At 39.5% G+C, this 20,731-nt stretch overlaps 1 protein-coding gene across 1 annotated transcript in view; it reads left to right on the forward strand.

The window, feature by feature from the left end:
* The first annotated feature begins 8,594 nt into the window (after nucleotides 1-8,594).
* LOC149305536 (N-terminal EF-hand calcium-binding protein 1-like) overlaps nucleotides 8,595-20,731 on the forward strand; it is a 74,396-nt gene continuing 62,259 nt past the window's right edge. Inside the window, exons 1-2 of the mRNA XM_089477424.1 lie at nucleotides 8,595-8,693; nucleotides 10,981-11,005. Of these exons, the coding sequence (XP_089333550.1) occupies nucleotides 8,595-8,693; nucleotides 10,981-11,005 (124 nt within the window). The remainder of the gene's footprint in view (nucleotides 8,694-10,980; nucleotides 11,006-20,731) is intronic.

Here is a 20,731-nt window from a genome sequence, read left to right on the forward strand (position 1 = left end):
AGATTAGACACTAGTAGATGTCTTGAATGTCTACAGTACGTTCTACACTAGTATACTATTACTAATACTATACTAACTATAGTATATATAACTGACAAATATATATATATAATTTTATATGTATTCAATTATTAATAATATATTCTATTAAATTATTTATAAATTCTATTATTTAATTTATTTAAGGAGGACAGGCAGTAGGCACTAGTGCCAGCCGAGGGCAAGGGCACCCCAGTGCCAGTGAGGCACTGAGTGCACTGTCAACTCTACAGCACTACACAGTTGATGACAAATTAAATAAAAAATGATTAAATTAATAAAATTATTATTATTAAATATTATTAATTCAGTAGAACTGAAGTGAGGAAGGGTACACTGTGAGAAATGGCAGGCTAAGGCTTACCAGTCTCACACAGAACAGAACAATCTCTCTCTGTAACGCTCGGATGCAGCACAGCAGTGTTGCCAAAGCAGTCACAGCGAAAAATGAATGGATCTCTCAGGCAAGCTCTGGTCTTATAAAGGCGCCTTCAGAATTCAAAAAACAGCAGCACAGGCATTGGACGAGACCCTTAGCGTGACGTCACAAGAGTGAGCTGATTGGACAGACGAGGATCAGCTCACTCCTGTTTGAAATTTTGGCGGCTGCGCGGCAAAAACGAAGACGATCACGAAGAATCTTCGATTCTTCGTGGTTGTGAGTCTTCGTCTTCTCCTACGTTTTGCCGGCACTGTATTCTCTTCGGCGCGTCTTCGGCACGAACAAAAAAACGGCCTCTTCGTGCTCGTTTTCATGTTCGCCCGAAGACGAATGCGCAAGTCTAGTAATAATAGCTATTATGATTCTATGCTAAACCCTTTAAAAGTATATATATATTATTCTCCGTATCAAACATTGTATTATTTTATCCCAATTTTTAAGTCAAGTAAAAACGCATTTGTACGAAAACGAATGAGCAAGTCTATTCTTTAGTATCCAAACATGTTATTGAAATAATATAATTATTTATTTAGGTAATATATTCATTTTATTTTTGAGGGCTTTTTTGCTTTTGTCTAATATCTGGGAAGAGGAAAAAAGCAGCATAAACTTTAATGCAAAGATATATCTTGTTTTAATAAGCTATGTCAGTTGTTTGTTTTCTTTTATAACAAGATTAATCTAGCTCCAAATACGTGCTTAAACAGGGATTGGTTGTCACATGAGGACCATATAGAGGCAGGGTTTTATCCAGTCGATGACCCTTCACTTGGGCCAGGCTAAGCCAAGCATCAGCCCTACATGATTATTCTCACTTATGTTGGTTCTGATTCTGGTTCTTTTTGTTTCTTATGTTACAAAGTGTTTTACTGAAGCATTCCTCAAAAATACAGTTAATGTATTAGAAAAGGTTTGTATTTGATTAACTTCATGATCCTTTCATTGTGCTTGTAATATTTAGAGTGGTTCTGACAACTGATCTTGCTCTCCTGTGAGTCAGGCAGTGACAGCCCAGTCAGCTGCAAATTTATTCAGACAGTATATACGTTTCACTCTGTCAATACAGATAACAAGCGTGACAACACAGTAAACATGTGTGAAAGCTGTCACGATTCACAAAAGAAATGTTAAAAGGAAAGAATTAAAGGTCAGATGATGTTGTCACTGTTGGTCCCAAGACAAATGCTTTTTTCATGTTCTGATAATGGGAAATCTAGATTGTATGTGTTCTTTTTTTGGAATGTGGTAGTAAAATAGTTTTATATCTCATGTCACAGAGAACCTTATTAAAAGTAAATAATGGTATTGGCCTAATCAGCAAATGCAGTTTATTATCTTAAAGGCGTGTGGAAGGCCATTTCGTCCTGTTGATACCACCATGTCACACTAGCCATAGTTTGTCAATTCACACTCTTCACTCTGACTCGTATTTATCCCCTATTGACTGGGGAAAGAGAAGAGCTTGAGACGTACCAAGGAAACAGAAGAGTTGTTATGATGGAGTGCTACATAGTTATTGGGGACCAGGGTTACATCTCCAGGTCTCCTGGTCTCTTTATCCTGGCAAGGGGAAGCAGTGCTTAATCATGCCCACCCCCTCACACTTTCTCTCCTACCCAAGACTGCCCAATGCTAGACTGACCCCATGCACAGCTTGCTAAAATACCCCCCCCCATAAAGGTCTAGCATTGCCCACCTGACTAGCTAGCCCAACTGCAAAGAAGATGAAGAGCTCTGGGTAACCTGCCCATGGAAATTCCCACATATTCTTACTTATAGTATAGTAATTACTAAGGTGTATACACTGCGGAAGTGTTTACCAGTCTTTTAACTTTGGAAAAAAAGTTTAAAAAACAGGGCCATAAAATTGTTAATCATACTGAAAACAGAGATTCCTACCATTTCTTGGGTTCAAAGGTAATGTATTGTAAACAGTGATTAGAAATATCAGTTAGAATCTTTACCCCACTGTCTCAGCCAAGAAATCTATACATGATAAGAGATACAGTCTACAGTACACAGTGTTTTATAATATAATGGAAACAGCTATCGACACCCTACTTATATACTATTATAAAAAAGGCCAACATGGTATTCTGCTGTTGTTCAGAGAGCTATATAATTGTCCGGCTTGGCCAAGGCAAGTCTCAACTCTCACTGCCTCCATCCTTCGCCGTATAGGGGGGTATTTATAAAGAATTCTGCTTTAGACTTGATACTGGGCAGCACCCCTATCATCGACCTTATGCAGGGTATTTTCTTTGTGCACCAAGTCCTCTATGTTGATTGCCAATCATTTTACCGCAGAAGGTGGCAGACAAAGAGACACTGCAGAGGCTATACAGCCAGGCAGATCTAAATCTCTGATCTCTTTTACAGACCCATTGAACAGCGATCTGTTTTCAGTAATGTGGCACATGAGCTTCCACCTCTAGACCTGTATTCATAGGACTAGAACTGGATGGCCTAGGTATGAATTCAGCTGAATAAAGCTATCCTATATCTAAGACAAGATCAAGGACTGATAAAGATTACATTTATTTATATAGCACAAGCAGATTCTGTGGCGCTTTACAATCAAAATCAGTAGGATAAATTTAAAATCACAAACTATTATAAACTGGTAGAAAAGGAGAAGAGGGCCCTTCTCTTGTGAGCTTACAAATGTTTTTTTTATCTGACATCAGATTCTATGTTTCCGTGTTTCAATGTCAGTCCAATGGAAAACATTCAATTACCGGTATTTTCAATAACAGAATGAATACTGTTTTTGGCAGACTATGTACAAAGTCATGTATTCATAAGATAATCAAAGTGTGTGTTACATAAAAATCACTTCTGCCCTGTGCAGTGTAGGATGAAACCGATGAAGAGAATTAGTCCAGTGGGGTAAAATATTTTACAAAAATAACATTTAATTATTGAAACACCTATATAGATGCAGGTTTACAAATAATATTCTATTGTGAATGCTGTTTTTACTAATTCAGTTTTCAAAATACATTTTTTGCACCAAAGCTCCCCCTAGTGGTAATTTTTCAATTGTTTGGTTTCACCATTGTATTTCCATCGGTGTAATGAAATAACTTATCTTCATACAATATTTTACCAAACTATACATTTAAATAACAGTGCATGTGCACACTAAATGTAAATATTTAAAAATTTCCCACTTCAAATCCATTTTAGCACACTGTACACACTGTAAACGGAATGCCCTGTTTTAGAAGGCTGGGAGGAAATAAAGATTAAGCATTAACTTTTTCCACTGATAATATTGTTTGGCTGAGAACAAAATGACCTAGATTGATGCAACTGTTATTCATATAGAAGTTTTCATTGCGCAATGACTGAGAACACCCACTTGCTGGGCAGACGACAGGAAACCCACTTGCTGGGCAGACGACAGGAAACCCACTTGCTGGGCAGACGACAGGAAACCCACTTGCTGGGCAGACGACAGGAAACCCCTTTTGGTGGGGCGCACACAACAGGAAACCCCTTGGCCAGGCTTGAATGCTGCAGACTCCAATCCGCAAACTCCTGGCCTTTGCCTGCGGCCATATGTAAGGAACTGGGTCCATGCTGATGACTGAAAGGACCCAGCGTGCCCAAAGATGGAGTTCAGGAGTCATTGCGCGGTAGCGGAGATGGACAGGACCTGATGCAGGGTGACCGCACTCAGCTGTGTGTTGAGTATCTAGGGTTGTGCAGCCAAACACCAGCACCCTGATATAGCAGCAGATGAAGTCCAGAACGAAGGGAAATCCTGCAGGCACCCTGGAGTAGGCATGAAACATATCACTGGAATCACATGCAGGATGCTGCAGGCTGGGAGTATGGAAGCTAAGCAAAGGATATAGCAGAAACATAACAAGCAAGGAAGAGGGAGACCAGGCACGAAACATAACCAGACAAGACATACATGATACAGGGCACAACAAAGGACAGGGAACAAGGCAAGGAACACAGGGGAAGAAGTGAGGAGCCAGGATCCTCGGACGCTTCTCCTTTAAGCAAGGATAGGACTACTTAACGGGGACATGGAAGAGGAGAGAGGAACCGAAATCCTCAGATGATTCAAGGAAGAAGGGCAAAGGTACATAAGAGACAGACAAACATGAATACAGGAACTAGCCTAGAACTATGTGATAACAATTGGAGATTCCGTCACATCATATGGCCATAGTATGCTTAGCCCACCACTACGCCAAAGTACTCCAATGACGATGGGTCCTAACACTAATCCCTGCTGACTGTGGTACGAAACAAACCAAACATGTAATCAAAACACATAGCACTGAGACATACCTTAGACTGCAGACTGAGACAAACAGAACACATGGGTGGGGCACAGCTTATAAAGGAAACAGAGCTGAAGCAAGGAATGGAAGATCAGAACAGAGCAAAAGGAAATCCAGGAATGGATCGAAGCAAAACAGGGAAACTGAAGCAAGAGCGAGATATACAGCTCCACAGCCTGGGTAGGATCATGACACATATTCACACACTAACATACCCAGGCACTCACACTAACATCCCCAAGCACTCGCACTCACACAAACATACCCAGACAAAGACACGTTCACCCACTGACATGCCAAGACAACCACGCTAAAATACCCAGACACACACACTTTCACTATATTACCCACACACTAACATACCCGAAGACACATGTTCATATACACTTTCCCATACATACTCAGACACCAACACTAAAAACATGTTCACACACTTCCTAGATACGCAGAGTAACATACCTAAAGACACAGTTTCACTAAAATACCCCACACACATACTAACATACACAAGCTAACAGACCCACATACTCACACACATGTACAGACACACAAACACACCCAGACACACAAACATTGCCACCCCCATCATAGCGCTGCCTGGGTCCCATGGACCCACCAAGACCCATGTAAGGGCTGGCTCTATTGCCTCTGCCTCCATCCCTGCCCTGTACAATTGAGGGGTACTAATTAAATAAATAATAATAATAATCTATTGTGTGATTAAAATAAACTGCTTTCCTTACCACCCTACCTCATGGTAGGAACTTTGGGTGCTAGGAGGATGTACAGTGCAAATCACTGTCCACCTCTTTGGCCCATTTCGAATCCTGTCCAGCATTGCAGATGACTCCCTCATTTTAGCCCAGGAAAAGGCCTTCCTAAAGGCACCCTCCCACACAACCAGCAATTTTACAATCCAGTTCTATGGGGCGCAGGTAGGATTCATTTTCTTTTTCATTTCACTGGCTGAACATGTGCAGTGCATATTTTACAGTAAAAAATGGTTTGTGCAGTGGCCACACCTTAGATTAGCTAGGAACTTGTAGGCTCCGGCTAACCCAGCCTACTGTTTTGGGACATGGCCAGGACTGCTGACGTCAGTGGGCAGTTCTGCTGACATCGGTGTGGGGTTTTGCTGATGTCGGGAATGCCCACTGACGTCGGCGGGAATGCATGTGAACATGCAATGTTTTACTTGTGCTGATGTGGAATATAATTGGGCGCTAGAAAGGAGGGTCTCTTTTGTAGAAATGCTACAGGGCCCCAATATCTTTAATCTGGTCTCGCACAGGATGGAGTTTGGAGCAGGAGTCCAGTTTGAGTAACCAAACATAAGGAAGGCTGTCATGGCACTGGAGGCTCAAGACTAGAATTTTTAGAGAGCCTGAGGTTAAGCAGAAAAAAGAGTAGCTCCAGAGAAGGTCAGGATCAAGCTTAGACGACAGCCTGGGTGGTAAACAAATGAAAGATTAGGTCTAAAACAAACCAAAAGTCCATAAGTTACAAAGCCAAACCGAGGGGAAAGTGGGTCAGGAACGGCCAGGACTGAAAGGTAAAAGAGGTACAGGGTGCAGGAACAGGCGAAAATAGTGTAATGGACAGGAACAATACAAGAAAATCCAAGTTGAGGTAGCAGACCACCATAAACAACAAGTGCCCTTAAGAAAGATGCTCAAGCTAAAATAGTGTCAGTAGTTCACTGCACATGACTGCTTAGGCCCATAGCCACCAAAACCATAACCTGGCCACAACATATGTGGGTAAGGGTGTTGGCCACAGCTTTATTTAAAACATCATGAACCAGCACATCATAACCATAAACATCCTGCCAGCTGTCGGGTTTACCGACAGGCAGATACCCCAAGATATTACCAGGAGCTCTCATTCTGGGTACCGTCAGTCTCCACAGAACTTGTCTCCCCAAGCGCTCTCCGGATATCGGATATTCCAACGAGGGGGGTATCGGATATTCCAACGAAGGGTTGAAGACCTCCGATACCGCTCCCTTGCGAGCCTGCTCCTCCACCGGTGGACATTGCTGTCCGTCTCTGGAGGGGTGCCGGGTGCCGGCAAGTTGGCACCCCGCTGATGAACGGCACCCGGTGCGGACCGCCCCCCCCCGCCCCCCGCTAGGTACGCTACTGATACACTGTATTACTTGTGGTGTTAATTCTGACAATGACTTTATTGTGTTAATAATTGTGTTTCTTTCCCATACATTACCATTAAAATCTGTGACCAACTTTTATCCAAAACAGTTGGTGTCCGTGTGTTATTTGGTGGGTTAAGGTATTGGATATCCGGGGCCCACGAAATTGACGATTCCTCACTCATGTAGTTTTTTGCTTTTTTTCTTATGCTCTGTGTGTAAAAGAGACAATGTGGAATAGCCTGGAAGCACCAGGGTTAAAACACTGGAATAATTCAGGAACAGCTAAATTAAAAATTAAAAAAATAATCATTGTTAGAAGTCATGAGTTTTAATCTTGTTTTCCATAAAGAAATTCCTTTCCCCAGGGCCCAGATCATTTGTTTGCAGGAGATGCATTCAGTTGAATATTTATACTTAGAAAGTACTTTACACAATTACAACATACAACAAAAAAGAGAAACTGAGGTCTGACTTCTGCCAAAGTGCATTTATTATTTGTTTGTAAATTTACTTACGCAATCCATTGCAGTTTGTCTAAGTTTTTTCTAATGGTTTGATAGTATGTGATAGTTTGTGCAACAATAAAACTGTGTCTTATGGAAGGCTGATGCAGCCCTTCTTGCTTAGGAAACATGTAAGAATCGACCATTCTTAATACACCGATCAGCCATAACAATATGACCGCTAACAGGTGAAGTGAATAACACGGATAATCTTGTGATCATGGCACCTGTCAGTGGGTGGGATAGATTAGGCAGCAAGTGAACATTTTTTCCTCAAAGTTGATATGTTAGAAGCAGGAAAAATGGGCAAGCATAAGGATCTGAGCGGCTTTAACGCGTGGATTGCCGGGTGCGTCACTTACCTGGAGAACAAATAGCACCGAGATGCGTCCATGGAGGCCCCACCTCCCAAATTACAGGACTTAAAGGACCTACTGCTACCGTCATTTAAGGTGTGTCCGATATGACAGCACACCTTCAGAGATCTAGTGGAGTCCATGCCTCGATGGGACAGGGCTGTTTTGGAGATAAGAAGGGGGGCTACACAATATTAGGCAGGTGGTCATTTTGGCTGATCGATGTATATTATTAAGGGAATGCATTGTTCTATTTTACTACAGCTCAGTTCTAGCTTATTGTATAGCTAAATGGTAAAAATTGTGCTCTAATGCAAGATACTTCAGGACTAGTGGATAATGCATAACTTACATTATCAACAGTTTCTAAAAATTTACTGAAATGCTAAACAAAGCCACTAGATGGCGCACGAATACCGACAAGAAAAAGTATGAATGACCATTTTGTGCCATAAGATTTAAAAATTACATAATAGCCAATGTAATTAAGACACAGATAGGACATTTTACTTTGTCAATACTGTAAAATGTATTTTATATAATAAGAAGATTCTAGAAGTAGAACACTGGGAATAGTGGGAGAGGAGGTTTTCTCTGGATTCTGTTGATAGAGGATGATCACACTTGGGAGGAGCTCAACGAAACTGAAGGAGGATCTGCAAAGAGCAGATGCCAGCTGAAAGTGAGCATCACACATTCCCAGACCTGTATTAGCCCATACTAAAAAGCACTAGTTAGCCACCTATATCCAGTACATAGCACTGGTAAAGGAAACCTCGGCCACCTCTTCCACAAGCCATGGATGGTCAGGAGATGCCCTCTCCATCACGGACGGATTCTTCAGAGGAACTCAGCTCATCAGCGCACCTGACTAAAGGAATGTCTATCTTCCTAGATGTAAGTATAATAATTAGACAATTAACATTTCTTTTGTGTAATAATAACAAACGACCAAACTTGTTTCTTTTGTGTTTGAAGTCCTTATTTCTGAACTTCTTTTAAACACATGCAAACTATATGTTATCTTCATTCCATCCCCAACCTCTGAGCCAGTGATCTTTAAGAGGTTTTTTCTTTCATCATTTGCTGTTATATGACTTATATGGCATTTTGAAATAGAATGTTATTATTTATAATATATACACTTTCTAATTAATTTACATTTCCTTATTTCACTCAAAAATACATACAGAGAACATACATCTTCAAGGAGTGTGTATGTGTAGATAGATAGATAGATAGATAGATAGATAGATAGATAGATAGATAGATAGATAGATAGATGAGCATAGCAGTAGATGTATAGCTGTACAGAATTATAAAACATCTATTTTAAAAGCAATACATATGTTTTTTTGCTATTGTGCAATTATTTCCATATGTTTGCTTTTTTCCCTGTTATCATGGAGCCCTTTTAAATGCATCATGTGTTCTGACTACTATGTAATATTCTCCATTACATTTAAAATCATTGCATCTAAACAAGAAATATTTCAAGACCAGTCCAATGGAACTAATGGAAATGAGTAATTGCTAAATGAACTATAATAAAAGAACAGATTTTTTTGCCCTGCAATTAACCTAGATATAGAGCAAATATTATGAAGTCATGCTAAAAAAATAGATTTGTGAATTTACATACCGGCATTTGTATATATTACATATACGGTATTAGCCTATGACTAAAAACACAAAGTATTAGAGCAGGAATGATAGGTACATGTATACATAATAGTAAATGAATATAGTACATTAAAAACACAGGTTATGGATTATTTCACAAGTGTCTAAAACATCAAATCCACCTACACAATATGAATATTTATGTATGGGTAAAATAATTTCCCCAATATTATGATTAAATAAATACCATAAAATTCATAAAACTGTTTTCAAGGAGCAGTGTTTCTCGGCTTGTGGCATGTGTTTTAAATAAAAATATCAGTAAATGCGGACCATATTATTCAATATTTATTATTATGTACTAGTGAAAGCCAAGCATCTGTGTATTATGCAAACCACAGGGTGCGCATTCTCTGCACCACATTTTTACATTGGTTACAAATCCTAGGGTTATTAACCATGGGTTGAGCCAACCCGAGAAAACCCATAAAGGCAATAAGTGTTGAGATCCAGGCCTTGGGCCATGGGTTAACCTCATTGAAACACACAAAAATAATAGGTTAAATTGTCTGAATTTACCTCATGTGCTTCATCAATTGTCACATCAATAGCCAATCCTTTAGGGAATAGTGAGCAGATAGACAATGATGAGGACCTTTCTGGATTGAAAATTGCCCAAGTCAACGGCAAGAAATGAAACAGGTTGCATCAAGTGGAATCAGTTACCTAAATTCTTTATTAATCCTCTCGCAGATATGCAAATTTATATGTCATACAGTCTCAACGGATTTAAACGTGTAATCTCATATAGCTGACTACATGAATTCTTCTAACCTCAATGAAAGTCATGAATATGCAAAAGAAATTATACATTTAGGTCAAAATAAATTGTTCCATATGGGCATCACCGTAGGAATTTTCAGATCTTATATAAAGAATGTCTCCCATTTTTTGTTTAAATTCAAAATTGATTGTTGAGACATTCCTAATTTCCCTGAAGCATTTAATTGAGGTTATATATAAAGGGACATTGGTTTCAACAATATTACATTATTGTTTTGTCTTCATACTTGCATAGCTTCTGTAACTGCTGTGTATTCAGACTTTTTTCAGAGATTGTAAATGTGGAATATATACAGTATATAACACACACAAAAACCACATGGAAAAAAGAAAAGTTCCCCAGGCTCTGTTTCTATACGATACATCGCTGAACCTCTTCTTCTCCCTCGCTGCAACCTGTCTAGTAGGGTTAAGTGCTGTTACATGAACATGCGTGTTGTGCATGTGCAGATATCCTGGACCGTTGACCGAGATCTTTGGCTTTAATGCATAAAACTATGATGATACCTTCCCATTCATTATGTTTGGCTCTTTGTGGCCCCTGCAGTTTGCATATCTGCGTTCACTGTCCACAGAGTAACTGCTGCTTTTTCACAGATGGGCTCCTGGGATGGGCTCCTGGGCATACCCTGGGTAGTGAAATGTGGCAACCAAGTTTAAATTAATAAGCACCTGCGCATACATGCCAGCTGACTTTTTATTTTATTTTTTATTTCAGATACTGAGACGAGCAGACAAGAACGGTAAGAATATTACATCACAAAAATATAACTAAATGCACTTATATGCAGTAAGTGTTTCCTTTGTTGTGGTGAATAAAGAATCTGGTAAAGTCCTATTCTATGGGATACATGATACAAGTTTTAATTTGCATTTTAATGCAGTATCACTGCTATAGTATCACAGGGTAGTAGTAAATATAGCAAATCAGATGGCGTTTTAAAACTCTGTGAAATATTATTAATTGTACGTAAAGCAAAAACAAGTTACTTCCAAAAAAATATATATATCTTTAGACCAAAATCGGGTTCAGAGGACATTAATGTAGTAAATGTTTTAAGCTTGTTACTGACCCCTTTAAAACTGGAACATTTAAACTATTATTAATGTTTAGTTATATTATGCGATTCATGTTTAGTTATATTATGGGGAGCATTTCCCACCCGGGCTTTTCTAAAACAAACACTTTGGGTTACTATCAGAAGCCTGTTTGTTTTACTCGTAGTTCAATACAAGATTTTTTACCATCAATGGTTTTATGCAGCATTTACCCCATGTCTAGATCCTTAGAGTGCTTTTATTGTGCCTCCTATTCTATGCAGCCTCCTTTTAGTGAATTTATGATGGACAGGACATACTTAATATATATAATATATATATATATATATGTTCTGGGGGCCCTTTTCAAATGCAAGTGATGAAAATGATAATTATGCTTAAATTAAGGAACACATATCTGATGCTCACAGCTTTCTTAAAAAAATACATTATAATGATAAAAATTTAAGAGCAGCCCGTATCTCGCCTATCCTGATATCTTCCTTTAAGGTCATTATATGTGTGTTATTTATTGCTTTGAATGTACGTAGTCCTAAATTACCATTATAGACTGCAAGATAACAGATCATTCTGTCAGGGCCAATTATATGGATAGTGGTTGGGATTCACAATACAGAAAAGCCGTTATGAAGAGAAGCAATAAGCTTCAGTAGTAAAAGAGCTAGAATCTTATTTCTGCCTGAGGTTAATAATGCACACACGTTATTTATGTGGAAGTTCCAAGAAAAAGAAAAATGCACTATTGTGATACATTTCAAATTTGAAAATCATATCATTGTTTATGACACTTCTGTTTCAAATGCTATCGCAAGAAGATAAAAGCCGGAACATTCTGTGGAGTAATTTTATTTCAAAGTCACCCATCAAAGTAAAATAGATTTAGGAACTTCTCTGTGTAACAACAAAGAAAGGAAAAAAACAGAGCAATTACCAAACAAAGTCTATTTTATCCAAGGAGCGTAAATACATTCTGATTTTTTTTCCTATAAATTGCAATGATATTGGCATGTCGTGTTTGCAAAAATGGTTTGTTTAAATGTACAAATAAATGGTATTGTATGTCTTAATGAGAGGAAATACAGGATATTAATAGGCACAGATTAAAATTGTTGGTTTCTTAGAATAACCATCATCTGGGGTATTTCTTGACCGCATTTCTTGACCGTGGTGAAATACAGTATTTGCTTTGCAAGCTCAGCGATGTTCAGATACCTATTTTTGAATATAGATTATATAAACATATAGGAAGACAAGAACAGCGGAATGTTGTGGAGTAAAAGAGTTTAGAGGGCTTTAGAGCAGGGTTCTTCAAACTGTATGTTGAAGGCTGGTACTGGGTCTTGCCACCACTTTACTGGCGAATAGTTCTTGCATGTTCCCACACATGCTGAGATTGACACTAGGTCATGGGAAATTATACGGAATGGACATCACAAAACTAGGTACTATTTATGTAACACAATGAGTGATAGATGAGTTAGTTGAATCCTCAACCCAACCTTGGCCAAGGAAATCTCATTCTAGCATCACAAAGTCCTAGGATCAATTAAGTGTGTCATACAGCCTGCACAGAAACATCAAAGTAGTGCCTCACTAATGCATTGCTGACCCCACTCAATTTCATACACACTGAGGGGTCTATTCTCTAAAGAAGGAGTTTGCTGGGGAGCTCCTGAAAATACAAGAGAAAGCTAAGAAACACTGCTTATTGAAAACCCTAGAAGAATATTTAGGCATAATAAGAGGAAAATAATTTTGCTCATATATGTGATTTTCACATGGTCCGTACTACAACAAAGCAGGGAGATAGCAGACGGAAGAGACAACTGCAAGAGAAGTCGCTGCTCCATGTTCAGCCTGATGAGTGCATATTTTGCACAGCACACACATGCATCACATTTGGGTTCAGTCTGCCCGAGAGAACAGTTCTCGCCCCTCAGATCAGATTGCAGAAGGGACAAAAAAATGGAAAGGGTAAAAGGAAGGTAAGGAGAAGGAGCAGGACTGTTTCTTGGACTCTACAAGATGTGAAATCTATGTATGCTTAGGGGTTGGGTTAGCATGTATTTTAGGGACAAAGAGATCACTTTGTGACAGATGCAGTGTCTTAATTTTTTACAGATAGCTTGTGATTGTCACATCATTATGTTAGGCTGACCGGGGATCTCAAAGATGTTTTCCTTAGTGACTTCAACAGACAGTTTGTCTTTAATGATGGGTTCGAGCTGTTTACTGATGTGGAAAAAGCAGAGGACTACAGGGACTATGTCAGAAGGAGTTGGAGCGTGGCGCACTGGTAGGGACATTACTTTGCCATAATGGTGAAGCATAAGAAGCTTCACCATTTTGATGAGACAATATTGGGGTAGTTGAGGTCATTACTCACCTTTCCGTTTCTTTCCTGGTTGGTGCCACTGTGTCTGCAAATAAATATCTGTATTTGGGACATTTTCCGTGCTTTTCTAATTCAGCAAAGGGCTCGTTTTCGGCAGTTGGCTCCTGGAGCCCAAGCAGATGGGGTGGTCTGTCCGGAATGTTTATTGACATTCAAGGACAAAATGCCTTGAACTTGTTTGAGGGCCAAATCTCCTTGTTGCTTTGGTTCGTTGGGGATGCTTTTGAAAAAGGGTACTCCAGGCTGAATGTTTCCATGTTTATGTCTGCCCTTTTACTTTAGTTTGCCGAATGTGATCTGATCAAGGAGTTTGTGGTGCAGCAGGATTTGAAAGGTTATCCTCTTTTGAACTTTAAGAATGAAGAGCCCTGCCGCCTAAATAGCTCTGGGCGACATGTAGTTGTGGGGATAGGGTTTGGGTTCACACAGAGGTCAGCTGTTAACCTCTGTGCTTATCTATTAAGTACAAGGTGGGGTCAAAAGTTCAGGCGGCTGCTTTGTAAAAAAAAAAAAAATAAATAGGTGATGTTATATAACTCAGAAAGATCTGGAGTTGCGCGCGCCGCTTAGTAGTTTACCTCCTTTGCCTCGAGGACGCTTTTGGAGCGCCTCGAGGTGCCTCGCACCGCGCTAAAGGCGCAAATTTGCCCTATAAATAGAGTTGACTGAAGTGCTAGCGTTCATGCCACAAGGCGAACTGCTAAGCTGTTGGTACTTACCTTTTAAGGCTGGTATTCTCGGCTGTGCAGGAGAGCCGCGGGCGAAGATGGAACTGCTGCTTGAGAAGATCCGGGAGAAAGCCCTGTCCGAAGGGGGTGAAGCCTGGTTGAAGAGTTGCCTCGGAGTCCATGCTGAAGAAGAATTGAATCATGGCTGGTTGGGGAGTGAGCAGGAGGTCGTCACGGAGGCGGAGTTTGAAGATGTAGCAATTTCGGCTGCACGGGACGAGTCATCGCGGGAGCTGCATTCGATATCGCGGGAGCTTGCCGAAACATTGCGGGATTTGGACGGGTCCTCGAGTGAGCTGCCTGAGTCTGCCAGGAGATCCAGCAGACGTAGAAATGTGAAATCTCCAGTCTGCGAGGAGCGGGGGAGCCGGGGTAAGAAACCGGTGTCCTGCAAGAAAAGGCCCCTACCTCGTTCTCCAGCCATTAGAGGGGTAGGGGTGAAGAAGCAGTTGCTGCTGCGGAGCAGTGAAGAGGAGCAGGAGAGACTTCAGGACCGGTATGGGCATCAGGAGAGGGCAGCAACCGGTTCTGGACTGCAACAGGAGGAATTAGCAGAAGTTGACAGAGGCAGAGCTGGGTCTAGCAGGGGTGAGTATACAAATGAAAATTTGTGTTAACGGAATGATTTAGTGGGTTCTTTAGTGGGGTGCTTAAAGGATTTGCAAGGTGCCAGCCCAGCTCAGGCTTGGGATAAATCTGCTAATGTACAGAGAAAGAACGTGATTAATGAAGCCTGCATGAAAGAGTCTTTGCCTTGTGAAATTTCGGCGCTAGGTTTTCATTTGAGTAATGTTATGAAAGAGAAGATATGGAGTAATGATTATGTTGACATTTTGTCTTTGTTGCCTGCCTCTAAGGAGTTTCTGATAAAACATGATAAAGAAGAGGATAGACGTAGACCTGTTGCTAGGTCTTTTAATAATTGGCTGCAGGCTTTCTGCATCTATGCAAGTGTATATTGCGAGAGGCATAGTGAAAAAAGTTCTGGTTTGTTTCAACATTTAGAGTCGGTTTTAGAGGCATATAAGAATTTTGGTGGGTTAGCGTGGTTTAATTATGATGAGGTGTTTCGTCAGAAATTGTCTGTGCACAAAAATTTAGATTGGGGTATGAAAGACGTGGGTACGTGGATTAGCACTATGCTGCCTCAGAGGAGTACATCGGTGGTGAGGTCTCAGAGTTCTGCAGGTCAGCCGCGTGCTAAAGGGGTATGTTGGGCATTTAATGATACACAATGCAAGTGGCCCAATTCATGTAAGTTTAGACATGAGTGTTCAATTTGTGCGGGTAGCCACCCGGCGGTGCGTTGTTTTCGTAAGAACCAGTCAAAGGAGGTTCAAAAAAGCGGAGACGCCGGTGAGGTGGCAAAGAATGCTCCCCTTTTTAGAGCATTACCCAAGCAGACGGAAGGCTGAGTTGTTGTTTTCGGGTTTTTCAGAGGGTTTTAGAGTTCCAGTTTTTTCGGGTGAAGAATGTATTTTTGTCAGAAACCTGAAAACTGTGGAAGAAAATTTGGAGGTGGCTAGAGTGAAGATTCAGAAAGAGTTAAGTCTGGGTAGATTTGAGGGTCCATTTTCAAGGCCACCTTTTGCTAATTTTAGATTATCACCGTTAGGTTTGGTACCTAAAAAAGAGGCAGGTGCATTCAGATTAATACACCATCTGTCTTACCCTAAGGGTAATTCACTTAATGATGAAGTTAAGCAATTTGAGTTTCCAGTGCATTACACCTCCTTTGATGATGCATTGAAGTGGGTTAAGTTTTTGGGCAAGGGTGCACTTTTGGCAAAGGTGGATATAGAGGCAGCATTTAGGCTCTTACCTATTCACCCAGATTGTTTCTGTTCATTAGGTTTTCAGTTTGAAGGAAAGTTTTATTTTGACAAATGTTTGCCCATGGGTTGTGCAATTTCTTGTTATTATTTTGAGGCTTTTTCAACTTTTTTAGAATGGTCAGTAGTTCAGGTTTCTGGTTTGGTTCAGGTTATTCATTATCTTGATGATTTTTTATTTTTAGGAGAAGCGGATAGTTCAGATTGTTTAAGGTTGCTTAATTCGTTCATGGCGGTTTCGGAATATTTTGGTGTTCCTTTAGCAGCAGATAAAACGGTTTATCCAACAACTAGATTGCAATTTCTGGGTATAGAGATTGATACTGAGAAAATGATTTTTAGGTTACCAGAGGAGAAAATTAAGAAGTTAAAAGACAAGATTCGTTTGGTTTTGTGTTTACGGAAGGTTACGGTTAATTGTTTTCAATCGTTGTTGGGTTTATTGAATTTTGCTTCAAGGGTGATACCGATGGGTAGGGTATTTTCAAGGCTTATAGGTAAGGGTATTTCGGGTAAGAAGGAGCTTTATCATAGGGTGAGAGTGTCTAAGCAAATTAAGGAAGATTTGCAGGTTTGGAGTTTGTTTTTGGATAAATTCAATGGTGCGGCAGTTTGGCAGGAGGATTTTGTTACTAATGATCAATTGCAGTTTTTTACGGATGCGGCAGGGGCCACAGGTTTTGGGATTTATTGGCAGGGACGATGGGCGGTTGACAAATGGCTGGTGCAGTGGATAAAGGCTGGCTGGACAAAAAATATGGTTTTACTTGAGTTATTCCCTGTATTGGTTGCGCTCGAATGTTGGGGTAGCTTATGGGTAAATAAAAGGTTGTTGTTGAATTGTGATAACATGGGTGTTGTATGGGTTATTAACACGTTGAGAGCGAAATCGTTGCCGGTTATAAGCATTTTAAGGCGTTTGGTTTATTTATGTTTAATACACAATATATGGTTGAAAGCTAAACATATAGCTGGTAAAAAGAATGTGTTGGCTGATGCACTTTCACGTTTTGATTTTAAGAGCTTCAGGAGGGTGGGCCGCATGCAGAGAAGGAGGGAGTGATTGTTCCGAAAAGTGTTTGGGAAATAACTTCTCCCAGATAAGTGCTTTACTTTCTCAATCTTTGTCTAGAGGGACTTGGAGTGCCTACACGAAGGCTTGGAAGTTTTGGTGTGATTTTGTCAAAAGTAGGGATTTAGATGAATTTGATGATAGGCAGGATTTAGCTTTGGATTTTGTACTTATGATGATTAATAACGATTATTCTAGAGCTGTTATTGATAGGTATTTACTGGGCATTTCCTTTTTCTTTAAGTTGGCGGGGAAACGTGCGGCTTTTAAGGAGTTTTTAATAAAGCAAGTTTTAAAAGGGTATAATAAGGTTGTAAAGGGGGTGGATAACAGGAAACCGATTTCTTTTGAGATTTTGGGTAAATTAGTGAATGTTTTAAGCAAAGTGTGTTGGGATGATTTTGAAAGGCGTCTTTTCAGGACGGCTTTTATTATAGCGTTTTTTGGAGCATTTCGTATAAGTGAGTTGGTGGCTGCTAACAAAACCGGTGGTTTGGGTTTGAAGAAGGTAGACATTATATGTGGGGAACATTTGAGAATATTTTTGCGATCTTCTAAAACGGATAGGTCAGGTAAAGGTTGTTGGATAGTATTATACAGGATTGAATCGCAATTGTGTCCAGTGTTACATGCGGAATTGTTTAATGCCATCAGGCCAGCAGGTGAAGGTAATTGGTTGGTTCATAGTTCAGGTACACCGCTGACAAATTTCCAATTTAGAAGCGTGCTTAAAAAATCATTGGTGCAACTTGGGTTGGGTAATGGTGACTATTCGTCGCATTCTTTTAGGATTGGGGCAGCGACTGAAGCTGCTATATTAGGTTTGGACAAATCTGTTATAAAGAGAATAGGTAGATGGGATTCAAATAGGTTCTTAAGTTATATTAGACCTAATTTATTGTAAGGTATTGATGATTTTTCTTTCAGGTGAACATCCATTTATAGTATGGATTGTGGGGCACTCCTTCATTTATTGGGCCCAGAACAGAGCGTCACAAAGGAGCTACGGTGAAAATCTGGGTTTTGATAGCAAGATTGTTAAATTATATTGGTTAGGTATTAGAGGTTTAAATATTTGCCAGCTAGAATCTATTTTGTTAGACTATGTAAATATGTTGCCAATGCCAAACGTTATTATTATTCACTGTGGGGGTAATGATTTGGGGAAGACGAAATCAATTGAGTTGTTGTTACTGTTTAAAGAGTTAATTATGAACCTCAGACGTTATTTTAAGGATGCTATGTTGGTATGGTCCGAAATGATTCCCAGGTTAATTTGGACCTCCAGACCTGAACTGAAGGCGCTGGAAAGAGTGAGAAGAAAATTGAATAGATCGATGGAGAAGTTTATGTTAATGGAAGGTTTAATTAGCTTTCGTCACATTGATTTGGAAGGCAGTTGTGATGGTTTATTTCGAAAAGATGGAGTGCACCTATCAGATATAGGTTGCGATATTTTTAATGTGAATTTGCAAAACATGGTGGAACAGGCCGTGTCTTTTATGGGTTAGGGATGGTGGATGGACTGGTGAAATGGTGTCGGCCTTCTGGCTTTTAGGGGCGGATGGCTTGGTATTTATATTTATTTGGTTAATTTATTTGGAGGTGAGACTCTGGGTTTGGGCCAAGAGTCTCTTTAATGTATGTTAAGTTGTTAAGCTAAATAAAAGTACACGGCCTGTTTATTCCACATTGAGAGTGTTTGTCTTTATTACAACTAAATATGAAAGGTTACATTGTTTGGTTACATTATCCCTTACAACTACATGGGCAAGCTAGTCTGTCCCTCACTGTCTTTTTGGGGTGGAATACGACTTTGGTTGATATTTCACTTCAGGAACAGTTATTGGTTATATTTTTGAGAAGTTCCAAGGCAGTCCAGGGTTATGGGTTCCACATTACGTTGGGGTCTTTGGCAGTAAATTGGTAGTTTGGTATGTCCCGTAAGTTGGCATGGAGGCTGCACTTGAACCGAATATTAAATAAAAATATAAATAACAATGTGTGTGAGCATGAATGTGTAAGTTAGAATGGATGTTTATGTTTAAGTGTCATGAAGCTATTTCTTGCTTGGGATACTTGGGGACCTTGTAACTAATTGAGAGCCAGGAGGGAAAGAGGCCAATCAGTTCGAAAATGAACAGATCATGCAGAGTATGAGAAGAGCTAAGCACTACCCATTCTACCCAATAAGTGAAAGAAAGTCATGAAGTCCCCTTATTCATCTGTTCTTGTGCTATAATTCTTTTGTATTCCCTTAGAAAATATTTTTTTTAAAAACACAATATAGTTTTCTTTGTTTTGAATAATGTTCTCTTCCACAAGATTCAAATTGTTTTTTTCTCAATTGAAATGCCAAACGGCAAAGCTTCCCAAACCTCATAAATATGTTGATTAGAAAGATTTGATATTCAGATTTGGCCAAGAGAGACTGCAGTCATCTAGCAAAGTAACAGCTTCACAATATTTTTTTTCCAATCCTAATGTGTTTTGCTTATCACACCTGTGTTTACTATTATGGTAAACAAATTTAGAACACATACAGCCTACAAAATCAGTAATGTATAATTCTAATGATGCCAATACTGATTTTAATTATTTGAAATGTTCTTTAAGACAGTGGGAAAATTTAGGTTGAGCAGCATTGTCCATATACACCTACAGAATTTGTATTCTTAGTGAACACTTTTGTTGTATTCTTAAACAATTCAATAATTTTTTGTTTACTAAGGATTTGTTCCATAGGTTATGTGATGTCCAGCAATATACTTTTCTTACAGTAGTTCCCTACATACAGTACAAACGGTAATGTTTAGAAGGCCAAAATGATCCCTGACATCATTTTTAGCACAATTTTTTTTTAGCTTTACATTTGTGGTCAGAAGTGTATAAGGTGTTTTGACAAGTTTTCTTTTTTAAAAAATAAATAAATAAAATAAATAAATAATAATAATAAAAAATATATATATATATATATATATTAATTACTTTTGCTTTTTTAAACTTGTCATCACTGGATATCCCTTTGGGATCTCTCCTGTAACCTCCACAGCCCTGCAATCCTGATCTCATGTGTGATCAGTCAGAAAGGGTCATCAGAAAGGCCAAACTCTCCTGGTTCTTTACAATATTGATCCATTCTGTCAGCCTTGAGCCAGAGATGCTGGCTCCTGATGACTGGGTTTTGCACAAGAGTTTGAATTAAAAAGAAGATTCACTCGTGTAGATCAGCTCATGTTGCCTACCTTCTGTAGGACCCCGTGAGCAGAGCTGGCTGCCAACAGTAGAGCCACTGGCAGTGTCTATAGCTTAACGGTAAATCCTCACGGGAAAAAGTGTATAAGCAGTTAGTGGCACCACTTAGTAAATCACACTATATATCA

Source organism: Sceloporus occidentalis, unplaced genomic scaffold (assembly GCF_023333645.1).
Source record: "Sceloporus occidentalis isolate IW3139 unplaced genomic scaffold, rSceOcc1.0.p SCAF_11, whole genome shotgun sequence".
Taxonomy (NCBI): domain Eukaryota; kingdom Metazoa; phylum Chordata; class Lepidosauria; order Squamata; family Phrynosomatidae; genus Sceloporus; species Sceloporus occidentalis.